At 38.9% G+C, this 18,895-nt stretch overlaps 3 protein-coding genes across 3 annotated transcripts in view; 2 read left to right on the top strand and 1 right to left on the bottom strand.

Moving 5' to 3' along the window:
* The window catches only part of eci1 (enoyl-CoA delta isomerase 1), a 29,138-nt gene that overhangs the window by 6,043 nt on the left and 4,200 nt on the right, over positions 1 to 18,895 (top strand). The gene's annotated exons all lie outside the window — the stretch shown is intronic.
* Positions 232 to 5,070, bottom strand: dnase1 (deoxyribonuclease I). Its single transcript, XM_007573137.2, has 9 exons — positions 4,968 to 5,070; positions 4,055 to 4,213; positions 3,211 to 3,299; positions 3,011 to 3,091; positions 2,539 to 2,654; positions 1,471 to 1,583; positions 1,234 to 1,388; positions 1,067 to 1,160; positions 232 to 360 (listed from the first exon to the last, which is right to left on the bottom strand). The coding sequence occupies exons 2-9, from the start codon at positions 4,190 to 4,192 to the stop codon at positions 313 to 315; spliced, it is 834 nt and encodes a 277-aa protein (XP_007573199.1). The 5' UTR covers positions 4,193 to 4,213; positions 4,968 to 5,070; the 3' UTR covers positions 232 to 312.
* On the top strand, positions 8,400 to 17,526 carry naa60 (N-alpha-acetyltransferase 60, NatF catalytic subunit). The gene is made up of 6 exons (XM_007573136.2): positions 8,400 to 8,625; positions 10,890 to 11,005; positions 11,437 to 11,566; positions 12,045 to 12,141; positions 14,053 to 14,287; positions 14,993 to 17,526. The coding sequence occupies exons 2-6, from the start codon at positions 10,896 to 10,898 to the stop codon at positions 15,147 to 15,149; spliced, it is 729 nt and encodes a 242-aa protein (XP_007573198.1). The 5' UTR covers positions 8,400 to 8,625; positions 10,890 to 10,895; the 3' UTR covers positions 15,150 to 17,526.

Raw genomic sequence — 18,895 nt, 5'->3', positions numbered from 1 at the left:
ATCCCTACAGGTACGGATGACTTAAGTAAGTACCCTGAGGTACTCCTACAAGTACCTGTAGGTTGTATTGCTAGTGGATTGTACCTAACAGATCCTAAAGTTGACGAGATAATTTCATTTCTGATTTCCCATTACTGAGCATCACTTTCCAGAACAGAAAACACAGGAATACGACCACAAGCTTCTATTTTTTTTTCTCTCCTTTTTGTTTCAGAAACAGGAAAGTCTGAGTTTGTGAAGAGTTATTTTCATTTATTCATTGTATTTCATGAAATGATTGGTGAGATTGTCCTCGGTTGTGGGAGTCATGATTCAGGTCAGTTTCACCTCCACCGGGAAATGGTCGCTGACGGCCAGCGCCTGGAGGAGAAAGAGACGGAGCAAACGTTGGTCCAGCTTCAACATTAAAACACGCAGCCTAACACTCAACTCCAACCATCCAAATGCAGTGACTCACTCTGTAAAATGCCAGGGTTTTGTCATTTTGACACCATGATGAATCATTTCATCAACTCATTTTAATGTGATATAAATGTATATGTTGTCGCTGTGGTTTCTCAGTTCTCTTGTTTTTTTCTCTCTTTCTGTAGGCGTAGAAGCAGACTTCTAGGTTGTTGTCTTTTGACCGATTTCTGACTTAGAAGAGTCAATTTTTTCTAATTTCTCATTTGTACAGTGACAGCCTCGTGTTCCTTTGTTACCACTTGGCAAACGATATGGCATTTATTCTTTGCAGAAGAAAAGCCATAACTGTGGAAAAATTAGATACGTTATCACGGTGTCATTGTTTTACATCACAAAAAACTTTTGAGAGATACTACATGATGGCACTGGGTACAGCTTGACAGCTGCGTCTACAAATGATCTACAGTTTGCTTTTTAGTTGCTTCTTAATGAAAGTTATACACTAAGCTGCAGTAAATTAGGTATTAGATCAGAATGTGATGTGTAGAGTTATAGGGCGGATGGAAAACTTTCATCTGAACACATCAAACCCCCCTGGTCACTATGACATTGACCAGATAACACCTAAGGCCAAGAAAATCACTGTATTATTAAAGTTTACCAGGCTGTGACTGAGCTTCAGGTTGGCCATGAAGTCATAAACCTGAGCGCTGCCTTGCACCACTCCCTTCAACATGTCTGCTGTGACCACGATTCTGCAAGAAAGGATGAGTGAGAAGATAGTGGAGTCTATGTATGTGTGTGAGTGGTCAATGAGTGTGGACGTACCTGTCATAAGGGCAGTTAGTGGTAGTGACGGTGGTGTCAGCCGTATTGGGGATCAACCAGTGGAAGCTCTTGTCTGTGAACAGGCGGATCCGGTTCCATTCAGAGCTGCTCACATAGTTACAGCCTGCGTTGAAGTCCCCCAGCAGCACAATGTTCTGCACAGAGAGGGCGAAGGGTTGACGTCGCTTTGTGCTTTCAAGCATTCTCACCACATGTTTTCACTTTTGGTTTATTCACATTGGTGTTCCACCGGGTGCGGACATCAGTCACCACATCGTACAGGGCATCCGTCTCCACCACAGCCGACTCCGGAGAGGTATGCTGGGGGATCAGAGTGAAGGTGGGCAAGGCTGCAAAACAAACAGAGCAGCTAATAAAGGCCTGAGCGTGGTCAGCAATAATCGGACAGGCTGTCCAGAGGCCCATAGCAACTCTGGACGATCCATTACAGAGACATATTGACTAGTAGACGAGGACTACCCAAATCTAACCTTTATGAAAGACGAGGGGAGTCCACACATCCTTAAAAAAATCTTACATTCATGTTTCTATAACTAAGGCCTTAAAAAGTCTTAAATTAATAAAAATGCAAGTCGGTCATAAATACGTTAATCACAGGTAATAAAGTTTGTCATGAAAGGACTATTTAGTGTTGTATATATATGTATGTAGTTTTTTGGGTTTTTTCTTGATGTTGGTCATCAGGTCAGGGTCGTGACTGGAGTTTCCCAGAGGTCTGATATTTCCATTTCCTTGACATTTGTGTAAAACAATTCCAATGTCTTGTTTTCTCGAAAATCCAAATTAAATATATTTATGTTGCTAATTGTAGCATGAAGAATTGTGAAAAACTAAAGGGAGATGGTAGATTTTGCTGCAATTTCTAAAAATATGCAAAAACAAATTCCAGTGTTTCTGAAACTGCTTTTTACTGCAACCAACTTTTGATTATCCATCTCATATGTGAAGACAATGGCTTAAGATTTTATTTACGATATATTTATAACTCCACCGGACCCACGCACAGGGCGAAAAGCTTATGTGGTCCACTGGACCCCGTCTCTTGAGACCACAATACAAGATGAAACAAGAACAATTTGATGTTAACACTGGATTCAATATGACAAAAGAAACCAGAATAATGATAAAACGACTTTCAAAGACATCGTGACCACTGTAAAGGAGAACGTCAAAGTTTGGTTCATTAGAGAGAAAACTAACCAAAACTAATGATGGTTTAACACTTTTGCACAGCAATCATTGGGGAAAAAGCAGAAAACTTCGCACAGCCTTTGTGAAGCATACCAGTGTATTTGGATGAGAACATGACGACAAAAGGCTCTCTCATAAAAGTGTCTGTTCCACAGGACTCACAGCCGTCATCATAGGTGTAGCTTTTAACCACAGAAACACTCGCCTGCCTGCAGAGAGAGGGTTCACATGCATTATGCTAATTTTTCTAAGCGATGAAGTACTTTGCAATGCAAAGTTTCTTTAATCAAGACATTAAAATATAACAAATCAATTCTTTTGCTAATAAACTGTATAAATAAGTTATGGTTGTATTTCTGTACAAATGTTGACACTCTAGTTTGCCTAAAATAGTCTCTGTCACTTTTTAAATTGAGATCTACAAAAACAAAATACATTTCTTCTGATACGTAAAGAGTCAACCTTCTTCCACACAAAGTTTTGTAAAGCGAACAAATGATCTTTAACATTAGACCTACATCTTTCATGTTGAAGCATATAAACAGTGTGTATTTGCCCGTTGTACCTGTACAGGAAGAGGTATCTCTCGGTGTAGGTGCTGCGGCCCAGGGGCTCACTTACAATGTAGCTGAACTGAGAAGAACCTCTGTGGAAAACACAGGGAGATGAACATCAGAACCGCGACATGCGGCTCCTCTCTTAAACGGAGTGCTAGAAAGAGTCCAACATGTGGTGAAATGTGAGCTGGGTACGAATGAGTCTAACTTGTTGACGTGATCCATGAGTTTTTTGGTCGCCGACAGGTCGCTGTCTCTGACCTCCTGGATCAAAACGACGTCATAGCGTTGAACGATCTGAAGCGGGGACACAGAAAAACTCAACTCATTTTCATTCTGCTGGTTTTATAGATCTAATTTAGTTAAGTTATCATGTGAAGTCTGAAGGCGTGTTCATACATTTTAATCTTGTTGACTCGGTTTGATTGGGGGCCAAAGACGTCACATTTGTTACAGTTTTAGCTGCTGCAGTTCGTTTTCATACTGAACTGTGTCCAACGGACCAAACCCTTTGAAAAACCTGTTCCCTACCTCGCCTGTGGGGGGCGCTGCACCAAGAACCACTCAAAACTTCGTAAGATTTTGTGCGTTTGTCATGTACAATGAAATGGTTAAGATTCAGGAATATTTTTGCATTTGAGTGTATTTCATATTTAGACATACATCTATAGTTTAGATTAATTTAATTATTTTGCAAAGGAGAACGTGCAGATATTTCAGTCCGGATGTGTAAAGTTGTAATAGACATACCACAAAAGGTGATTCTAAAAAGTATAAGCTCAGGCTGGTACAATTTATTATATATATATATATATTGTTGTTTTTTTTTTTAACTTAATTTTTGTAAGCAATTTATTGTTGTATTTTCACTTCACAAATATAAACTGCTTTACAAAAATATTTGATTTGAAATAATCGCAAAAGAAGCAAAATTCACTCTGACTTTGGAAACATTTTCATGTCTGATTTCTGCAGGATTATAGTTTTACTTCCACTGTTTTATTCATGCAGAAACAACAGAATGAAAGATTTAAAGCACATGAAAAGCAGACCGTGCTGATGATGTCCATCAGAGTGGTGTTGGAGGCCTTTGTGTCCCCAAATGTCTTGATGTTAAAGGCTCCCAGCAGGAGGCTGGAGGACAGATGCAGCAGGCCTACAAAGAGCCCCACAGAGCACAGCGCGCGCATCCTGGGCCACTGACGTTCAACCTAAATGTGGAGGAAAAGCTCTCACTTAGCAGAAGCACTGAGATCATCCAGAGGTCGTTATGTTCTCGTCTTTTCAGCAAATCCCACAATTATTAATTGGGTTTCGGTCCATGAACTGTAACGATTATTGAAAAAATATCAACTTTGTGTACATTGTACTAAAAATATTCTTAAAAGTAAAAAAAAAAAAATTTTCCCCAGAAAACGTTACTCAAGTAGAGCTAACTGAGATGCGATGTTTTGGGCCTCTGCTTAAGGCAATATCACATGGCATAGCATCAAAGCTACTATATAACGAGATTTTAAACATAATCACACTATTTCGGGAAAAGTACATCAAATCAACACAAAACTGGTTTCCTATTCCTACAGCAACAAAAGTTGTGTTAATTCTGAGGCTTTCAGGACATTTTTACCAGGGGATAAAATGTCTCAGCTGTGTGCCCAGAGTTAAAACCCCGTGAAGGCAGAACACCGGCCTCGGTGTGGGAATGTGAAACAGTCAGAACACCTGCGCCATCACCCACAGCGGCGCGCGCCGCCTGTTCGGGTCTGACTGCAACACCGGAACCTTTAATGCCATATTCTACTTTTTTTTTCTTCTTTTTTTTTAAATGTCAGGTAAAATATTATGCCTATGAAGTAATGTGTTATCCGGTTACCCTGGTTACACGTTCCTGGCGGAGAAAGCCACCAATGTTTTCAAGGAGAGCAAACAGCCGTTGAATTGTAAATAAAGCGAAGAAGTGCGTACCTGTTCAGGGAGAAGAAGAAGAAAGTCAGCCGTGAACACAAAGCCTGACTTGTGCCGGTCCCCAGAGCTTTTATAGGAACAGCGATAACATCCCGTATTAGGGGTTTTTGTTTACCTGCTGCTCCATGTGACGACGGCATGTTGGGAGGAGAGATGAAAGGAGGTGGATTGTGAAGGTAGCTCAGGTTTTTTTAAAATTATTATTCAAGGTCCAGTTTAGACTGCTACTGTAACACTGATGACCCCTCAACCTATTTATATTTTATTACGTCAACAAACCTCCATTTTCATGAAGTTTTCAAGCGTGCAACCTGCAGCTCCAGGGCCACATGGAGCCCTGGAGCCACATGGAGTGGATCCACATCATCCACTGTGGATCTTAATAACTGTGCTCAAAAAATGCTAAACAATAAAAAAGAAAAAAGAAAACGTTCTATGTATTTAAGTGTTCTCCTTTTCTGGTTTTGTTTGATGTACTTAGTGTTCTGTTCGTGATTTTACCTGAGTGTTTAGAAAGTAAAATGTATACAATATTTATTATTAAAATATAAAGGCAATAAAACAACCTAGCTGTTTTCATGTGATATATGCAGATCATTTTCACAAATAATACTAATAGTGTAAGAAATATTGTTTTGAAAAAAGTAAAAAATAAGTAAATATTTTTTGTCTTTTTGGGGGGTGGGTAAAAAAAAAAAATCCAATGAAAAAACGCCAACAATTGGTTTGGGGGAAAAAAGTTGAACAATTTCCTTAATTTGAAAAGAAAAAACAAAAAAAAAAAAGGTTTTTTTATTTTAAAATCAAACATTTTTAATAATCTAGGTTAAATTAGCTAATTTTTTCCATGTATCATTTGCGGCTGTAATCCGTTGTAAAGCTCACTGACCTCTGGTATAGACCAACAAAATTAATGCATATTGGTATCAAATTTATAGTTTCTGAAATTCTTTGCACATTAAAATGTGACAGTAATATTGGACTTTTGTATTCTGCCCCCTTTACTATGTTGCCCCTTTATGAAATCCAATAAAAGCCTTAAAGCTGCAGACATTTTTATCCATTGTTCTTTGCAAAACCGTTCAAGCTCAGTTAAACTGCCTGGAGAGCATCTTTATCATAAGCTTTCAAATCTTGCCAAAGATTTTAAACTGAATTCAGGTCTGAACTTTGACTGGGCCATTGTAACACATAAATTTGTTTTGATCTAAACCAGTGGTGTTCAAACTATTTTGTTACGTGGGCCAAAATATTTAATTTAAAAGTGCTTGTTGGCCAAAATATTAAAAATAAAATAAAAAAACCTCTTTCTTTTACCTCCTCAACAATAAACAATGTGTAATATTTCATTTGAACATGTGTAGTAGTCACTTGTTTTCTTAATTTTTGTTGGAAATGGATATTAATAATAAACCTGCTATTTCTGTCTATGCTGAACAATGAATACCCAACAGTATAATGCTGCCACCACCTTGTTCCAGTATGTGGTCAAAAATGTTTTAGCCCATGGAAACAGTGTTTGTGTCATAGTTGCTATATTACATTTAAAGCATTAAACGTAATACAAATGAACCCACTAAGTCATTAAGGCAGCCATTCATTTAGTAAGATACTTTTGGGTTTTAAATCAAAAAAGTACAAAAGGACTTAACATCATCCTGCAGACACTGAACTGGAGATTGGGATTTCAAAGTTTGTTCTAAAAGGATATTTTTTAGCAACACATTTAGTAGTTTTTACGAAATATTTGAATATGTTGAAAATTCCTTATCAGTTCATATTCCCAAAATATGTCCAGATGATGTTGGTTAAAAGTGGGAATTGGGAAGGCAGCAGCTGGTGGCTGTTTGTGATAAAAGTTTATTTGTGGTTATGAGTGATGGAACATTTCTGCTACCTTCCCAGCCACAGCTTTTTGACTTTTGTGCCAAAATCAACACTCCTCCCATTTGGCTGTTGTTGTATTTGCAGAGTCACTTTTGAATTAATTCTCAGTATTTGATACACTGCTGATATGTGAAGTTTTCCCACTTACGAAGCATGGAGAGGTCTGCAATTTTCATTGTATGTAAACTTCATCTGGTAGGAACTATATGTTTATTAAAAAAAGAAAATCACATTGTATGATTTTTAACTTATTAATTAGCATTTTTGTTATTATTTGTTGAGCGATAAGCTCAGAACTACATAGTAATAACCTAAACAGAGCAGAGACCAGGCTCTACAGCCAGCTTGTTGACTTGGACTTAAATCAAGGTTTTGACAGTTTTCCAGCTGAATAACTGCATGCACTACCATCACTGTGATTTTAATGTATAGTTTGTATGTATTGTTCAAGGTTTAAAGGCAAGTCAAACTTGCAGCAGCACAGTTAAAGTCCACTTGTCTATGTTCTCTAAACAAGTGGAGAACATAGATACGTGTCTAGAGTGTCACATCATCTAACGTGACAAGATAGATGAAAAGAGATAAAGAGCTTCTGAAATCTGAATGTTTCTTTTTTTTCTCAACAGGTTCTTCTTTACTTATCAGACCACTGCACAAATTTATTTCCGCTTTTCTTCAACTCCCACAAAGGCACTTTTAAGAGCCACATCTGTCATATGTGTCATTCTTGTGTCCTTAATTTGTGTCTTGTTCTTCTGCCTGTGTTTCGGCCTCTGTTATCATTTGTGCATAGTTCTGCTTTTTCGTTTGTTTTTTTATCTGTCCATCACCATGAGAGACTCAAACCTCCGAGATCCTTTAATGATCCTGGATTTTGAGATACATCAGCAGGAAATAAGTGATGAGCTTCAACACCTCAATAACTTGCTTGCTGATCTAGACAAAAGATGAAGCTCAAGTTAGTGCCTGTGAAAATATCAATCTCAAAACAAATCTGCTTGGATTGATGCCCCAGTGCCTGTAAAATACCTGAACCCAACATAGTGAAAGTTGTTCATCAAGAAAATGGCCCTATACAGAAATATGTAGTTTTTACTTCATCCTATATCCCATAGAACTTTTTTCCCTGCTGTCAATGTACGTATTTGCTTGTTTTTAATTTTGTTTGTTCAGACGGATAAAAAAATGAATTGAATCTGATGTAATACTGTAATTTTCGGCGTCTATCAGTGTCGGTAGCAATGAATTTTAACAATTCCAAGCCTGATAACTTGGAATTGAGCATGTAGCAGCCATTTAATAACAGGAAGAAAACTCCAGCAGAACCAGAACCTGGCTCAGAACGAGAGGATCAGAGAGAACGGAAAGGAGACAAAAGAACTTGACTTTATGTTGAGGAAACAAAGAGCTCGCACAGTTACAGAGGCACTATCAAAACACTGTATCTTACATATTTTTAAAAGCGCAGCCAACACTTCAAGCCAGTGTGTGGCAGTAAAGTGCCAACAAACGCGTGATGCCGTCTAAATAGGTAGTAGAAGAAGAAGCCTTGCCTGTCAGGTTACAAACAGGAAGAAAACATCCAGTTGTTGTCCGAGCCAGGGACTGGAGTAGCAGCTTGCGTTCGAGTGGCTCCGGAATGAGGCGTCTTTGAGGGTTGGAAACCAGCCGGGGTGTTACCATGGTGTGTCCGAAGTAGTGACAGAACCGACTGATAGCACGGGAATTCAGTGCTGCTCCACTTTCCTCCGGGTGCGACTGTTGAAACGAGGTAAGTTAGCTTAGCCACCGAGCGCTAGCTTGGGGTTAGCCTGAGTGGTAGCAGGCAGATATTTGGGCTTCATTGGAATTTAAAGCCTTATTTTATAGCGCGTTGGTTCCCCCTTAGCTTATGTGTATTTTGTGATTTAATCTAATAGTTTATCTTAATGACAAATTAAAACTATTCAGCCCTCTATGTATCACCTGTCCTGCTCTGTGCTCAGTCTTATAAATCGCCAGAAGTTCATGATGCTTGTAGCGGATTGTGACAGTGTTATAAACAACTCCGCAGCTCCGTAGAGGGCATATTAATGAGGATCAGAAAATAATCGATCATACTATTGCTTGTATTCATTTTAAAAAGTTTTTATTTATTCCAAAAGGAAATTAAATGTTGTAACTTAAATCATCCGATTATCTTCAAAGATCATCCGGTAGCAGTCAGTCTTGCAACGAATCTGAAGAGACCTCTGATTGAAAGTCATTGCTGTATGACTGTCATGACATTGTCACAGCTCAATTTCCGGGGAGCAGAGAAGATATTCCACAATAGCATGTCCTGAATGACATCATCAATTGTTGACCAGCATTGTTAACCCACCTCATTAGCTTTAGCCGCTCCTCTTCATATCTTTTTGTGGTTAGGAAGACGTTGGAGGTGGAGTTATGAGCCTTATTAATTATGGTTAATGGATTATGGTTTATTTGGTTCCTCTCTGTATCAATGAAGTCTCCTGTTCACTTTCTGTAGAATTTGGGGTCAAAGTTCAGGAAGTGTTTGAGCTTTCGAGATGCTAATCAGGTTCTCCCCTTTGTAAAAGCATAATAACAGGATAATAACAACTGTTTGAAAGTTAAAAAGTAAGAGCAAAAATTCTTCCATCGGCACAGCATCCAAAATCAAAGGGTTTTACATAATCATGCTAAAGTTTAATTTAATTATTCCATTTTTTTAAAGAGGAAAAGACAAAAAGAAATCAACCTAACTCAGCATAATTGCTGTTGTACAGCATAAATAAATAACAGAACAGATATCCAACATTACATGACATACACCAGGATTTCCCCCAGTGTATCACAAGCCTGGCGGGCCACCTGGCTTTACTTGTGCCCCCACCAGGCTTAGCTTTTATATTTATTTATTTATTTATTTATTTATTTATTTATTTATTTATTAATGTTTGCATTTTTAAGACTTTCTACTTGGTGTTCAGGTATTAATTTTCCTGTCTTTCAATAATACATAATTATCAGATCATATTTTACAATTCCCTGTCAACTTTAAACATTTTTTAACTCAAAAACAAGACAAGCTGCTGTATGAATGACTTGTGAGCGCCTCAATCACCAGGCTTAACAAGTTTTCTGGGCAAAAACTTGTGCACTATAAACACACAGAGACAAATTTACAAAATAAAAATCAGAATATCAAGAGCTTTGTAAAAGTTTTCATACTGCTTGAACTTTTTCACACCTTGTCGCATTACGACCACAAACCCCAATGTGCTTTGTTTAGAATTTGTGTAGATAATCCAACACTGCGTAGCACTGACCTGAGAAATGGAGGAATATGGGTGTTTGGTTTTCATTCATTTTTCCATTTAAAAACCTGAAATCTCTAGCACACAGTTTTACATTAAAGAATGAGTGAACTGCTTATAAATTCAGCTTTTTAAATTGAAAATGGCCTGCGTTTGTGTAGCGCGTTACCAAGTCTGAGGACTCTAAAGCAATTAAAAAAATTTAAAAATTTATTTTGTTTTTGACACAATGCAAAAAAGTTCAATTTGTATGAATGTTTTGCTTGTCTTATTTTTAGGATTTAAATAAAGTTTTGCTTATTTTAACCTGACAGATTATGCTGCTCTACTCCTGAAATCAGCTGCAGCATAAGGAAGTAGTTGCATAGCAAATCAGTTATAAATGTTTCATTTGTTTTATAATCTTTGTAATGGTCATCTGTTTGCTGCTGGTTTCCGAACTGTGTTTTAGTTAAACAAGTGAAAATGGAAGTAAGTTCCTGTTGTCTTTAATGAAAAAAAAAAAAAAAATTAAAACATGTTGGATCCACATTTTATACTTTTTATTCTGGTAAAATTGCATACTCATGCAATCCTGGTCGACACAAACACTCGCTCTACCCCGGAAAGTCAACCAGTTAATATTTGGAAGCGATTGATGTGTGACCGTCAGGCATCCTGAAGCTGTAAATGCAGGCTGATGTGTGTTTGCAGACTGACTAAACCTCCGTGTGATGTGTGTTGACCTCTGCAGGTGTGAATGAGTGACGTGGTGCCTCCCACAGCTCTCAGTGAAGTCCAGCTCCGCTTCCTTTGTCACGATGACATAGAGAATGTCAAACTGCTGTGTGGTGACTGGTTCCCCATCGAGTAAGCTTCACGATTTCTGAACCTCTCTGCGAATCAATCAGTCAAGTTTGTGTATCACATTTCAGCAACAAGGCAGTTCAAAGTGCTTTATGTCATAAACACACACACACACACACAAAAGTACGAAGTTATATAATTAGAATTATTCAATTATTAACTTAATTATTCAAATTATTATGTCACATTTTGTTCACAGAATTGATTGGATTTGATGTAATAAACTGACATGGTATTTTAAGAATTGTAAAGTGGAAGGAAAATTATACATGGTTTTCAAAAAAAAAAATTCTACGAACAAAAAGCTAAAAAGTGCTACTTGTATTTGTGTTCACCATGAAGTTTGTGATTTAGTGTAACAAGTGGGGGAAACAAAGCTCCAAGGAATGTGGATATATTTTGCATATGTGGTTCTGTCTGACATTCGTCTCCAGGTACCCAGACTCATGGTATCAAGATATCACCTCCAACAAGAAGTTCTTCTCCCTCGCTGCCACCTTCAGAGGAAACATCGTGGGAATGATTGTGGCCGAGATCAAAAGCCGGACCAAAGTGCACAAGGAGGTCAGTCGGTTCTGCGGCGCTGTGTGAGGGAACGCGCGGCTGGATTGAGCAGTTTGAACTTGTTCTCTGTGAAAATGTTGTGAACAGGTGTGACTCTACCAGCCGCGTGTCTAAAGAGTCAGTTGGTCTGTTTTTAGTGTGTTAATTAGATAAACCCAACACCTCTGACTGAGAGAGTCTTTAGTCTGAATGAAAGACAAAATGCATGATGACAACAAAACTGTGTCGAGTACAGACTTAAAGATCTGTTTCGCTGCCTTAGGCCATGTTCTTCTCCCTAATTTCCATTGGGAACGATTTGCATCTGTAGAATTTGCCTTCCCTGTGGCTAGTTTGCGTAGACGGAGACGCAGTATGTGTCATAATGAGAGAGAAAGCTGAAAACATGTTTAGGGTATTAATACAAATACTCGACAATTTAAATAAGTTTTATAATCAGGAGGAATGCTTGATTCTGATTATCTTTTCTGTGTCTTAGGATGGAGACATCCTGGCCTCCAGTTTTCCTGTGGACACACAGGTCGCCTACATCCTCAGCCTGGGAGTGGTCAAAGAGTTCAGGAAACATGGCATAGGTACAACTGCTTCCACAAACAATTTTTTAAATTAAAGTAGCTGGTTTTTTATGGGTTTTGTTAAGAGTTCTGGTTGAGCCTGAGATTGATGCTAAATTGTAGACCAGTTCAGACTATCTTCAAAGTTTCTGATAGATAAACAATACAGTGAGTTTGCAGTATTAACATAAATCCCAATCCAATCTCTTTGGAGGCAATGTTTTGTCATTCAGGTTGCATGCAAATATTTTGTTTGTGCTTTTTGGTGTACTTTTAATGTTACAGTTCCATGTTCTCCTAAAGTTATCTACAATTAATTTCTATTTAATAAAACTATGCCATTTTTCATCTCTGCTATCAGATTGTTATAAAATTATTCATACCTTAAAAAGGAACGAAAAACCGCTAAAATTATTTCCTGTCCGTTGCTTCTTTTTATTATTATTTAACATCCACAATGCAGGAAAAATGGTGGAGTATTATTCATGCCTACTGGACATTCCTTGAAATTGAACTCAAAAGCACAGGGTGGAATTGTAAGTATTTGGTCCACTGCCAGTACTTCAGGTTTTCGGCCATTAAAAAAAACCCTAGAAAAAAATAGTAAACCCAGAAAATCACATTGTATGTTTTTTAATAATGGCGCAGTACTATATGTTTTCCAGGTGGATAGAATAATATTATATCACAATCAGATAACTTCAGTTGTTATAAAAGGTGTTATACCAAATATAACTTAATTAAAAATTCACTTTGTAATTTAACGCCTTGAAATTGGGCCTCTGTCTCTTTAAAAAACTCCTGCTCTTTCTGAAACTCCGCCTTCAGGAAGTCATCATAACATGGCTTCTCTATTAGCCCTTTAACAACGTTTTTACCAGCGTAGCACTGAGAAGTAGCTGCTATAATGAGCTCTGCAGATGCTAATTGCTGCCCGGTAGCCTGACAGAGATGAGTAGGAGAGAGCAGCTCTGTGGAGGAGCTACCCCTCGAAGGCGGAGCTCTGTCCCTCCTGGCGTTTTGCACAACTGAATGGTTGTCATGGGAGATTAAAGGCTTTCTCAGACATGCATGAAAGAATCAAAGCAACGTTCCAGGTCTGTTTTTGGAGAGGGAACAAAATTATAACGAGCTCAAAAAAGTAGATTTTTCATAACTCTACCCCTTTAATTATTAAGGTTTGCACTCACTACAGCAGGGATTTTGTCAGCAGGGATTTTGTCCCAGTCCTCTAATCAGATCTTCTCCAGGTCTTCAGGGTTCTGTGGTTGTTGCTGGAAAACGGAAAGTTTCATCTCTGCCGAATGATTTTCTATTGGGTTCGGTTCTAGAGACTGACTGGACCACTCCAGAACCGTGAAGTCCTCCTTGTGGAGCCTCTCCTTCGTTATCTTGGCTGAGTTTCAGGTCATCTTTATGCTGGACGACTCAGCCACGATCCATCGTCAGTGCTCTTTCTGAGGGAAGGAGGTTGTTGACCAAAATCCCGGGACAGATGATCGTACTCATCTTTCCTCTTCCTTCTAACATGCCAAGTGGAGTTTACACCAAAGAGTGATCCCAGCTGACCTCATGACCTTCTCCCATGCCTTCACTGGCTTGTGTCATACACAGTCAGAGTTTGATACTGAAGATATGATGTTCTCTCTGTATCAAACCGCTTTGCGTAAAGGCTGATACACACACTGCTAGAATGGATAACTTTGTTCTTTCTCCTTCTGTTATTGCTGATTGCTCTTGTGCGGAGGCAGAGAAATATTGTGTGATTAACCAGAAGGTGAATAAAGTCAGTTTCTCATGCAAGTGTTGGTCAAGCTCCCCAAATGGAGGAAATCAGGGACGATTTATGGGTGCACCTCGAGTTTTAAGCCATTTCCTGTCATTTTATTGATGGAGCTCTCTGGCTCTCCTTGTTCCCCTCTGACCTCCCAGGCTCCCTACTGCTGGACAGTCTGAAGGAGCACATCTCGACGACCGCTCAGGACCACTGCAAGGCCATCTACCTGCACGTCCTCACCACCAACAACACTGCCATCCACTTCTATGAGAACAGGGACTTCAGGCAGCACCACTACCTTCCCTACTACTACTCCATACGCGGCGTCCTCAAAGACGGGTTCACATATGTGCTCTACATTAACGGCGGTCATCCACCCTGGACAATATTATATCCTTTTGTTGGAGCAAAAATGAGGCAAAGTGATTGGTTGTGCAAAAATATTGTTGAATTTTTTTTATTTATTTTTTTTTTTACATTTTCTCACATTAAAACATCCAAATAAAAAAAGTTTTATTAGGATTTTAGTAGTGGTGGGCATACTTCTGCTAATCTGTTAATAATGGAGCTAATCTTTAGCTTAGTGCTCTTCCTAACTTTGAAAACATTTAATGCACATACCTTCCACCATGAGGTATTTGGTGGCACTGTCTTATGAATTTTCAGTTGAAAATATTTGACATCTGTGTTGAAGTTTTGGTTATCGACTTAAGAATTCTCCAAGTGCTTAGCATTTATATTCATGCTCTTATTTTGAAGTGGGTGTTTACGTAGCATTTCACTTCCTCTCCTTTACGTCATAAAGGAACAAAACAAAATACAGACAGTAGGGAGCTAGATACAAACATGGCTACAGTATGTGAGAGGTTTATGTAGCATGTAAGGTATGCCAAAATGAAGTTTGTTCTCAGGGATTGTGGCAAATTGGTTGGACTGGAAGTTAGCATGTTAGCATTAGCTTCTGCTAACTACACTGTTGGTATAATCTGTCATTGGCACAACTGCAAACCTACCAAGACATTAAAGCCACTTGAAGACGTACATAAATAAAAATCCTTGTAATATTGTGAGTTTTTCCTTAACCCTGCTCTCCACTGACTACATCCAGCACATTGGCTCCACCCTGGCCAGCCTGAGCCCCTGCTCCATCCCACAGAGGCTGTACCGCCAGGCCCAGTCGCTGCTGCGCTCTCTGCTCCCCTGGTCCAACATCGCCTCCAAAACCGGCATACAGTACAGCAGGACCATGTGACATGGAGCAGAGGAGGGCCGTTCGCGATGGGAGCCGTGCCGTCTTTGTCATCGTCTCGCTCTTTTTATCTGTTTTCTGTTTTTTTTAGGAGCTCGACCGTCCTCGTCAGTCTTACCCCTCCGCTGTACAGACCAAATTCACGACATTCTCAATCTCTTCCGGCTTCCCTCTTCCTGCGTGCATGACAACGGACTCAGGTTAAGCATCCCCTCGTTCCCGCGCCAGATCCTTGCCGTCGATTCAAAACGCGTTCGGTGCCGAGCCTGCAGATTCACAGGGTCGTATTTATAAAGTAGTTCCAGGTGATTTTAGAGATATTCGCTTCCGAGGTATTCTTCTTCCCGCTACTTGGCTGTAGTCATGAACCACTCAGGTTACCCTGCCTGTAACCTGTGTTTACCCCGTTACTCCACAGCTGAGCCAATCCAGATTGACTTTGAGGCCAGACAGCGGAGCTACAGGTCAGATAATGACACGCAGAGGTCAGCAGAGGTCGTACCGTGAGACTGAAATGATGGTGCACGCTCACCAGGAACCACAGAGAGAGACTAAAGTTTTACGTCTCTTTTCATCTTGTTAACTACTGTCAGATACTATGTATTCTATTTGTATATATTATATTTAGCTAATATATGAATTTATCTTAATATGTATGTCGATTCTATTGTATGTCGTTATTGGGCTTAGTTTGACCCATTCTTGTCCCGTTTCTTTTGTTTTTCTTTTAAGTCTCGATTTAAGTCTGAATCATTCACAGTTTTGTAAAATTGACACTGAAAAGCAAATTTTATTGATGAGATTATCGTAATGTGATTGAAATAAATTTGATTTGGCAAATTATCTCTTTGAAACCATTTACGTTTTCTAGGGGTGCAGTTTTCTGGCCGATCGATGATCGGCAGGCAGTATTTAAAAAATAACCTGACCTGCCCATTCCAATTTTGGCCGATCCAGATTGGTTTTTGTCTGAAATGTTGCTAAATGTAGCAACATTTTTAGGCCTTTGAAGAGGTAGACAAGATCGGTTTCACATGTAAGTATCAGCCGATCTCCCAAAATTAAGGAAATCGGTGCACTCCTAAATTTTTCCCTGCAAACACTCATCGAAATGAGTCTTTTATTAGAATACGGTAAGTTCATTATGATTCTATGGCTATACATTCTGGCCACTGAACAATGATGCAGAGCTGTTTAAGGAAATGCTCTCAACCTCATTTAAAAATCGTCCAAACACAGTCCTTGTTTTATACATTTTAAAAGCTGACTGAGTGCAGTCTTTTTTCTTTTTTTTTTTTACTTTTATTTGCCTCTTTATTGCTGCTAGTATGAAGAAATTTCCAAATGTGAAGAAATTTCTGTGCAGACTAAAAAAAAAAAGAAAATATCCCAGTTTAGATTTTTATGTCAGCCTGTGAAAGAGATTAGAAAATACATCCACTTCATATTCCTGCACACATGCAGGAGGTGTGAGTTTTTTGTGTGTTTATTTATCAGCACCGGCTTTTTTATGTTTCGTTCTATTTGAATCAGAAGTAAGAATTGGGAATGACGTCAAAAATAAAGGGATAGTCTATAGAATCTCACTCTGGTTAATATGTTACTCACAGTAGATAACTCCAATCTCGAAATGTCAAAATAAGTTATGTGAGAGATGTCTTATAAATCTTTGATTTGTTCCCACTGGGCGATTATTTAGCCGGAAGCCAATGATTACACACACAGGAAATTGAGGTTGGAGTCAGCGCGCCTTCAATGATCTTCCTGTGTGAAACGCATACTGTGAATTAATATTTATTGTGTTTATTGATCAAACTGGTGATCCTGCTGCAACATACTTATTAATAGAGAGACGTAAACTCCCATTAGTCCAAATATGGCTTTTATTACTGTAGCAGTCGCCACATTTTATGCGTTAGCTGGCAAATCAAGTTTTGAGGTTCGGTGAGAAATTTTCATCCTCCAAATTTCTGTATCTATTTTCACGGTTTTGTTTTTTTTTGTTGTTGTTTTTCTTGTTTTTTCAATCTCGACTTGTGGATTCAAATGGAGCACATGTAAGTGCCAAATGCTAACAGTGACATCAGGAAGCAACGCTGCAGTTTCTCAGTTTCATTCTGTTCTGCTGGAGTTGAGAGGGATTTTTACACCCAGGAGCTAATGGATCAGCCACTGAGCGAATAATGGATTGTTTTGTTTGTTTTTTTCTTGTTTTTCTTTTTTACTTGATATAGTACTGGGTTGAGGTATGGGTGACAGTGTGGAGAAATGGAAGTTCTTTGTGGAAACCTTAACATTTCTCACTTTCCCTGCCCTGTGGAAGGTGATGCAAGTTCTTTGCAGACATTGTTTATGCAATAAATCTGTTTCATTTCAGTTATTTCAACGTCTCGGTTTCCTTTTTTCTTGTAACTTCTTCCTGTCATTTAAATACTGTTATTGTTGACATGACATTCAGCACCACTTTGTGAACATCTTGGCATGGTCGAGCTGGAGTCCAGACTTAAATCTGATTGGATATCTCTGGAGTGATGTCAAAATGGCTGACAGATGTCTCTATCCAACCTGATGAAGGGGGAGAAGAACGGTAAAGAAGAATGGACCAAAATGGCAGAAGATAGGTGAGCTGGCGGCATGATGAAAAATGACTTGAGGCCGGAGTTCTGCCAGAGCTGGACCAACAAAGTGAATACTTTTGTCTTTTTAAAGGGGCGGTGTCGTGCAAAATCGAGCTTTCTGAGCTTTATACTATGTTAGAAATGTATTCCCTCATCAAAAACTGTGTTGAAGGCAACATAGTTACGTGATTGTGGTTAGAAAACACATTTGCAAAACACTCAAAACTTTTGTCCCGCAGTGTCATATAATGGGCTGGAACTTTGATGAAAGAGATTCCAATAGTTTGGATTAAGGCTGGAACATTACAAAATATCGGAAAAGTGAAATGCTCTGAATGCTTTTTTTTTTCTGGAAAAATCCACTGTTACTCCAAATCCTGATACAATCTGTGAGAGGAGTTGCCTCTCTGAGTGAATGGGCTGACTCATGATTCTTAGCAGGATTCCCCCCTCTTCCCCCCAGCCTGGTGGAAAAGTGTGTCATAAAACTTTCACTATAAGAGAGTAACAAAGATCAGAACGCTGAGTATTTGGGCTTATAGCCAAAATCTACCCACGGAGACTCTGTGGTGGGTTTATTTTATTTTTTCAAAAACTGGGTGGATTAACAGAAAATAACAAATGTTGACCGACTCCAAGCAAGAATCGGCCAGGATTCATCTGAGTGTGACAGCATGACATTAAAAAGCTGTTTGGTGGCAGGCCAGTTTTTAACTCTGCTAAATGTGCTTTGCTCCTTTATTGCATCCTGCCAAGTTTCTTCTGGTGGAACTTATCTATCACAAGACTTTTCTTATCTGTTGGGCCAATGGGAAGCAAACACATCTCAGCTCCACCACAACAACAGATCGCACCTTGAAAACAACGCTGGTAGAAAACTATTTACTCTCGGCTCTATTCTTTTGCTGTATGTTTACTGCAAAACAGAAAAAACATACAGAAAATCCCCCCACCAAAAGTATGTTCATTTGAATTCCAGCTTGTATTTATCCAAGCTCAGAGTTGTTTCTGAGGGCCACGTCTTCTACTTGTGATGATGTACCACACAAAACGTACTTTCATTTGAAGACTTTCAAACACCTTACTGATTCTCACAGACAAAACTGGACAACTATTAGCACCAGAAGCATA

The sequence above is a fragment of the Poecilia formosa genome, unplaced genomic scaffold (assembly GCF_000485575.1).
Source record: "Poecilia formosa unplaced genomic scaffold, Poecilia_formosa-5.1.2 Scaffold319, whole genome shotgun sequence".
Lineage (NCBI taxonomy): Eukaryota > Metazoa > Chordata > Actinopteri > Cyprinodontiformes > Poeciliidae > Poecilia > Poecilia formosa.
The sequence above is the reverse complement of the archived record's forward strand: the minus strand, read 5'-3'. Positions and strand labels throughout refer to the sequence as shown.

Bases quoted from the DNA above. Each gene is read 5' to 3' on its own strand.
- dnase1 (XM_007573137.2), bottom strand. From the start codon at position 4,192: ATGCGCGCGCTGTGCTCTGTGGGGCTCTTTGTAGGCCTGCTGCATCTG. The intron at 2,655-3,010 runs GTACAACGGGCA...CTCTCTCTGCAG, and splicing joins AGATACCTCTTCCTGTACAG to GCAGGCGAGTGTTTCTGTGG. The intron at 361-1,066 runs GTAAACTTTAAT...TTTCTCCTCCAG, and splicing joins TGAAGCTCAGTCACAGCCTG to GCGCTGGCCGTCAGCGACCA.
- naa60 (XM_007573136.2), top strand. From the start codon at position 10,896: ATGAGTGACGTGGTGCCTCCCACAGCTCTCAGTGAAGTCCAGCTCCGC. The intron at 11,006-11,436 runs GTAAGCTTCACG...ATTCGTCTCCAG, and splicing joins GGTGACTGGTTCCCCATCGA to GTACCCAGACTCATGGTATC. The intron at 11,567-12,044 runs GTCAGTCGGTTC...TCTGTGTCTTAG, and splicing joins GGACCAAAGTGCACAAGGAG to GATGGAGACATCCTGGCCTC.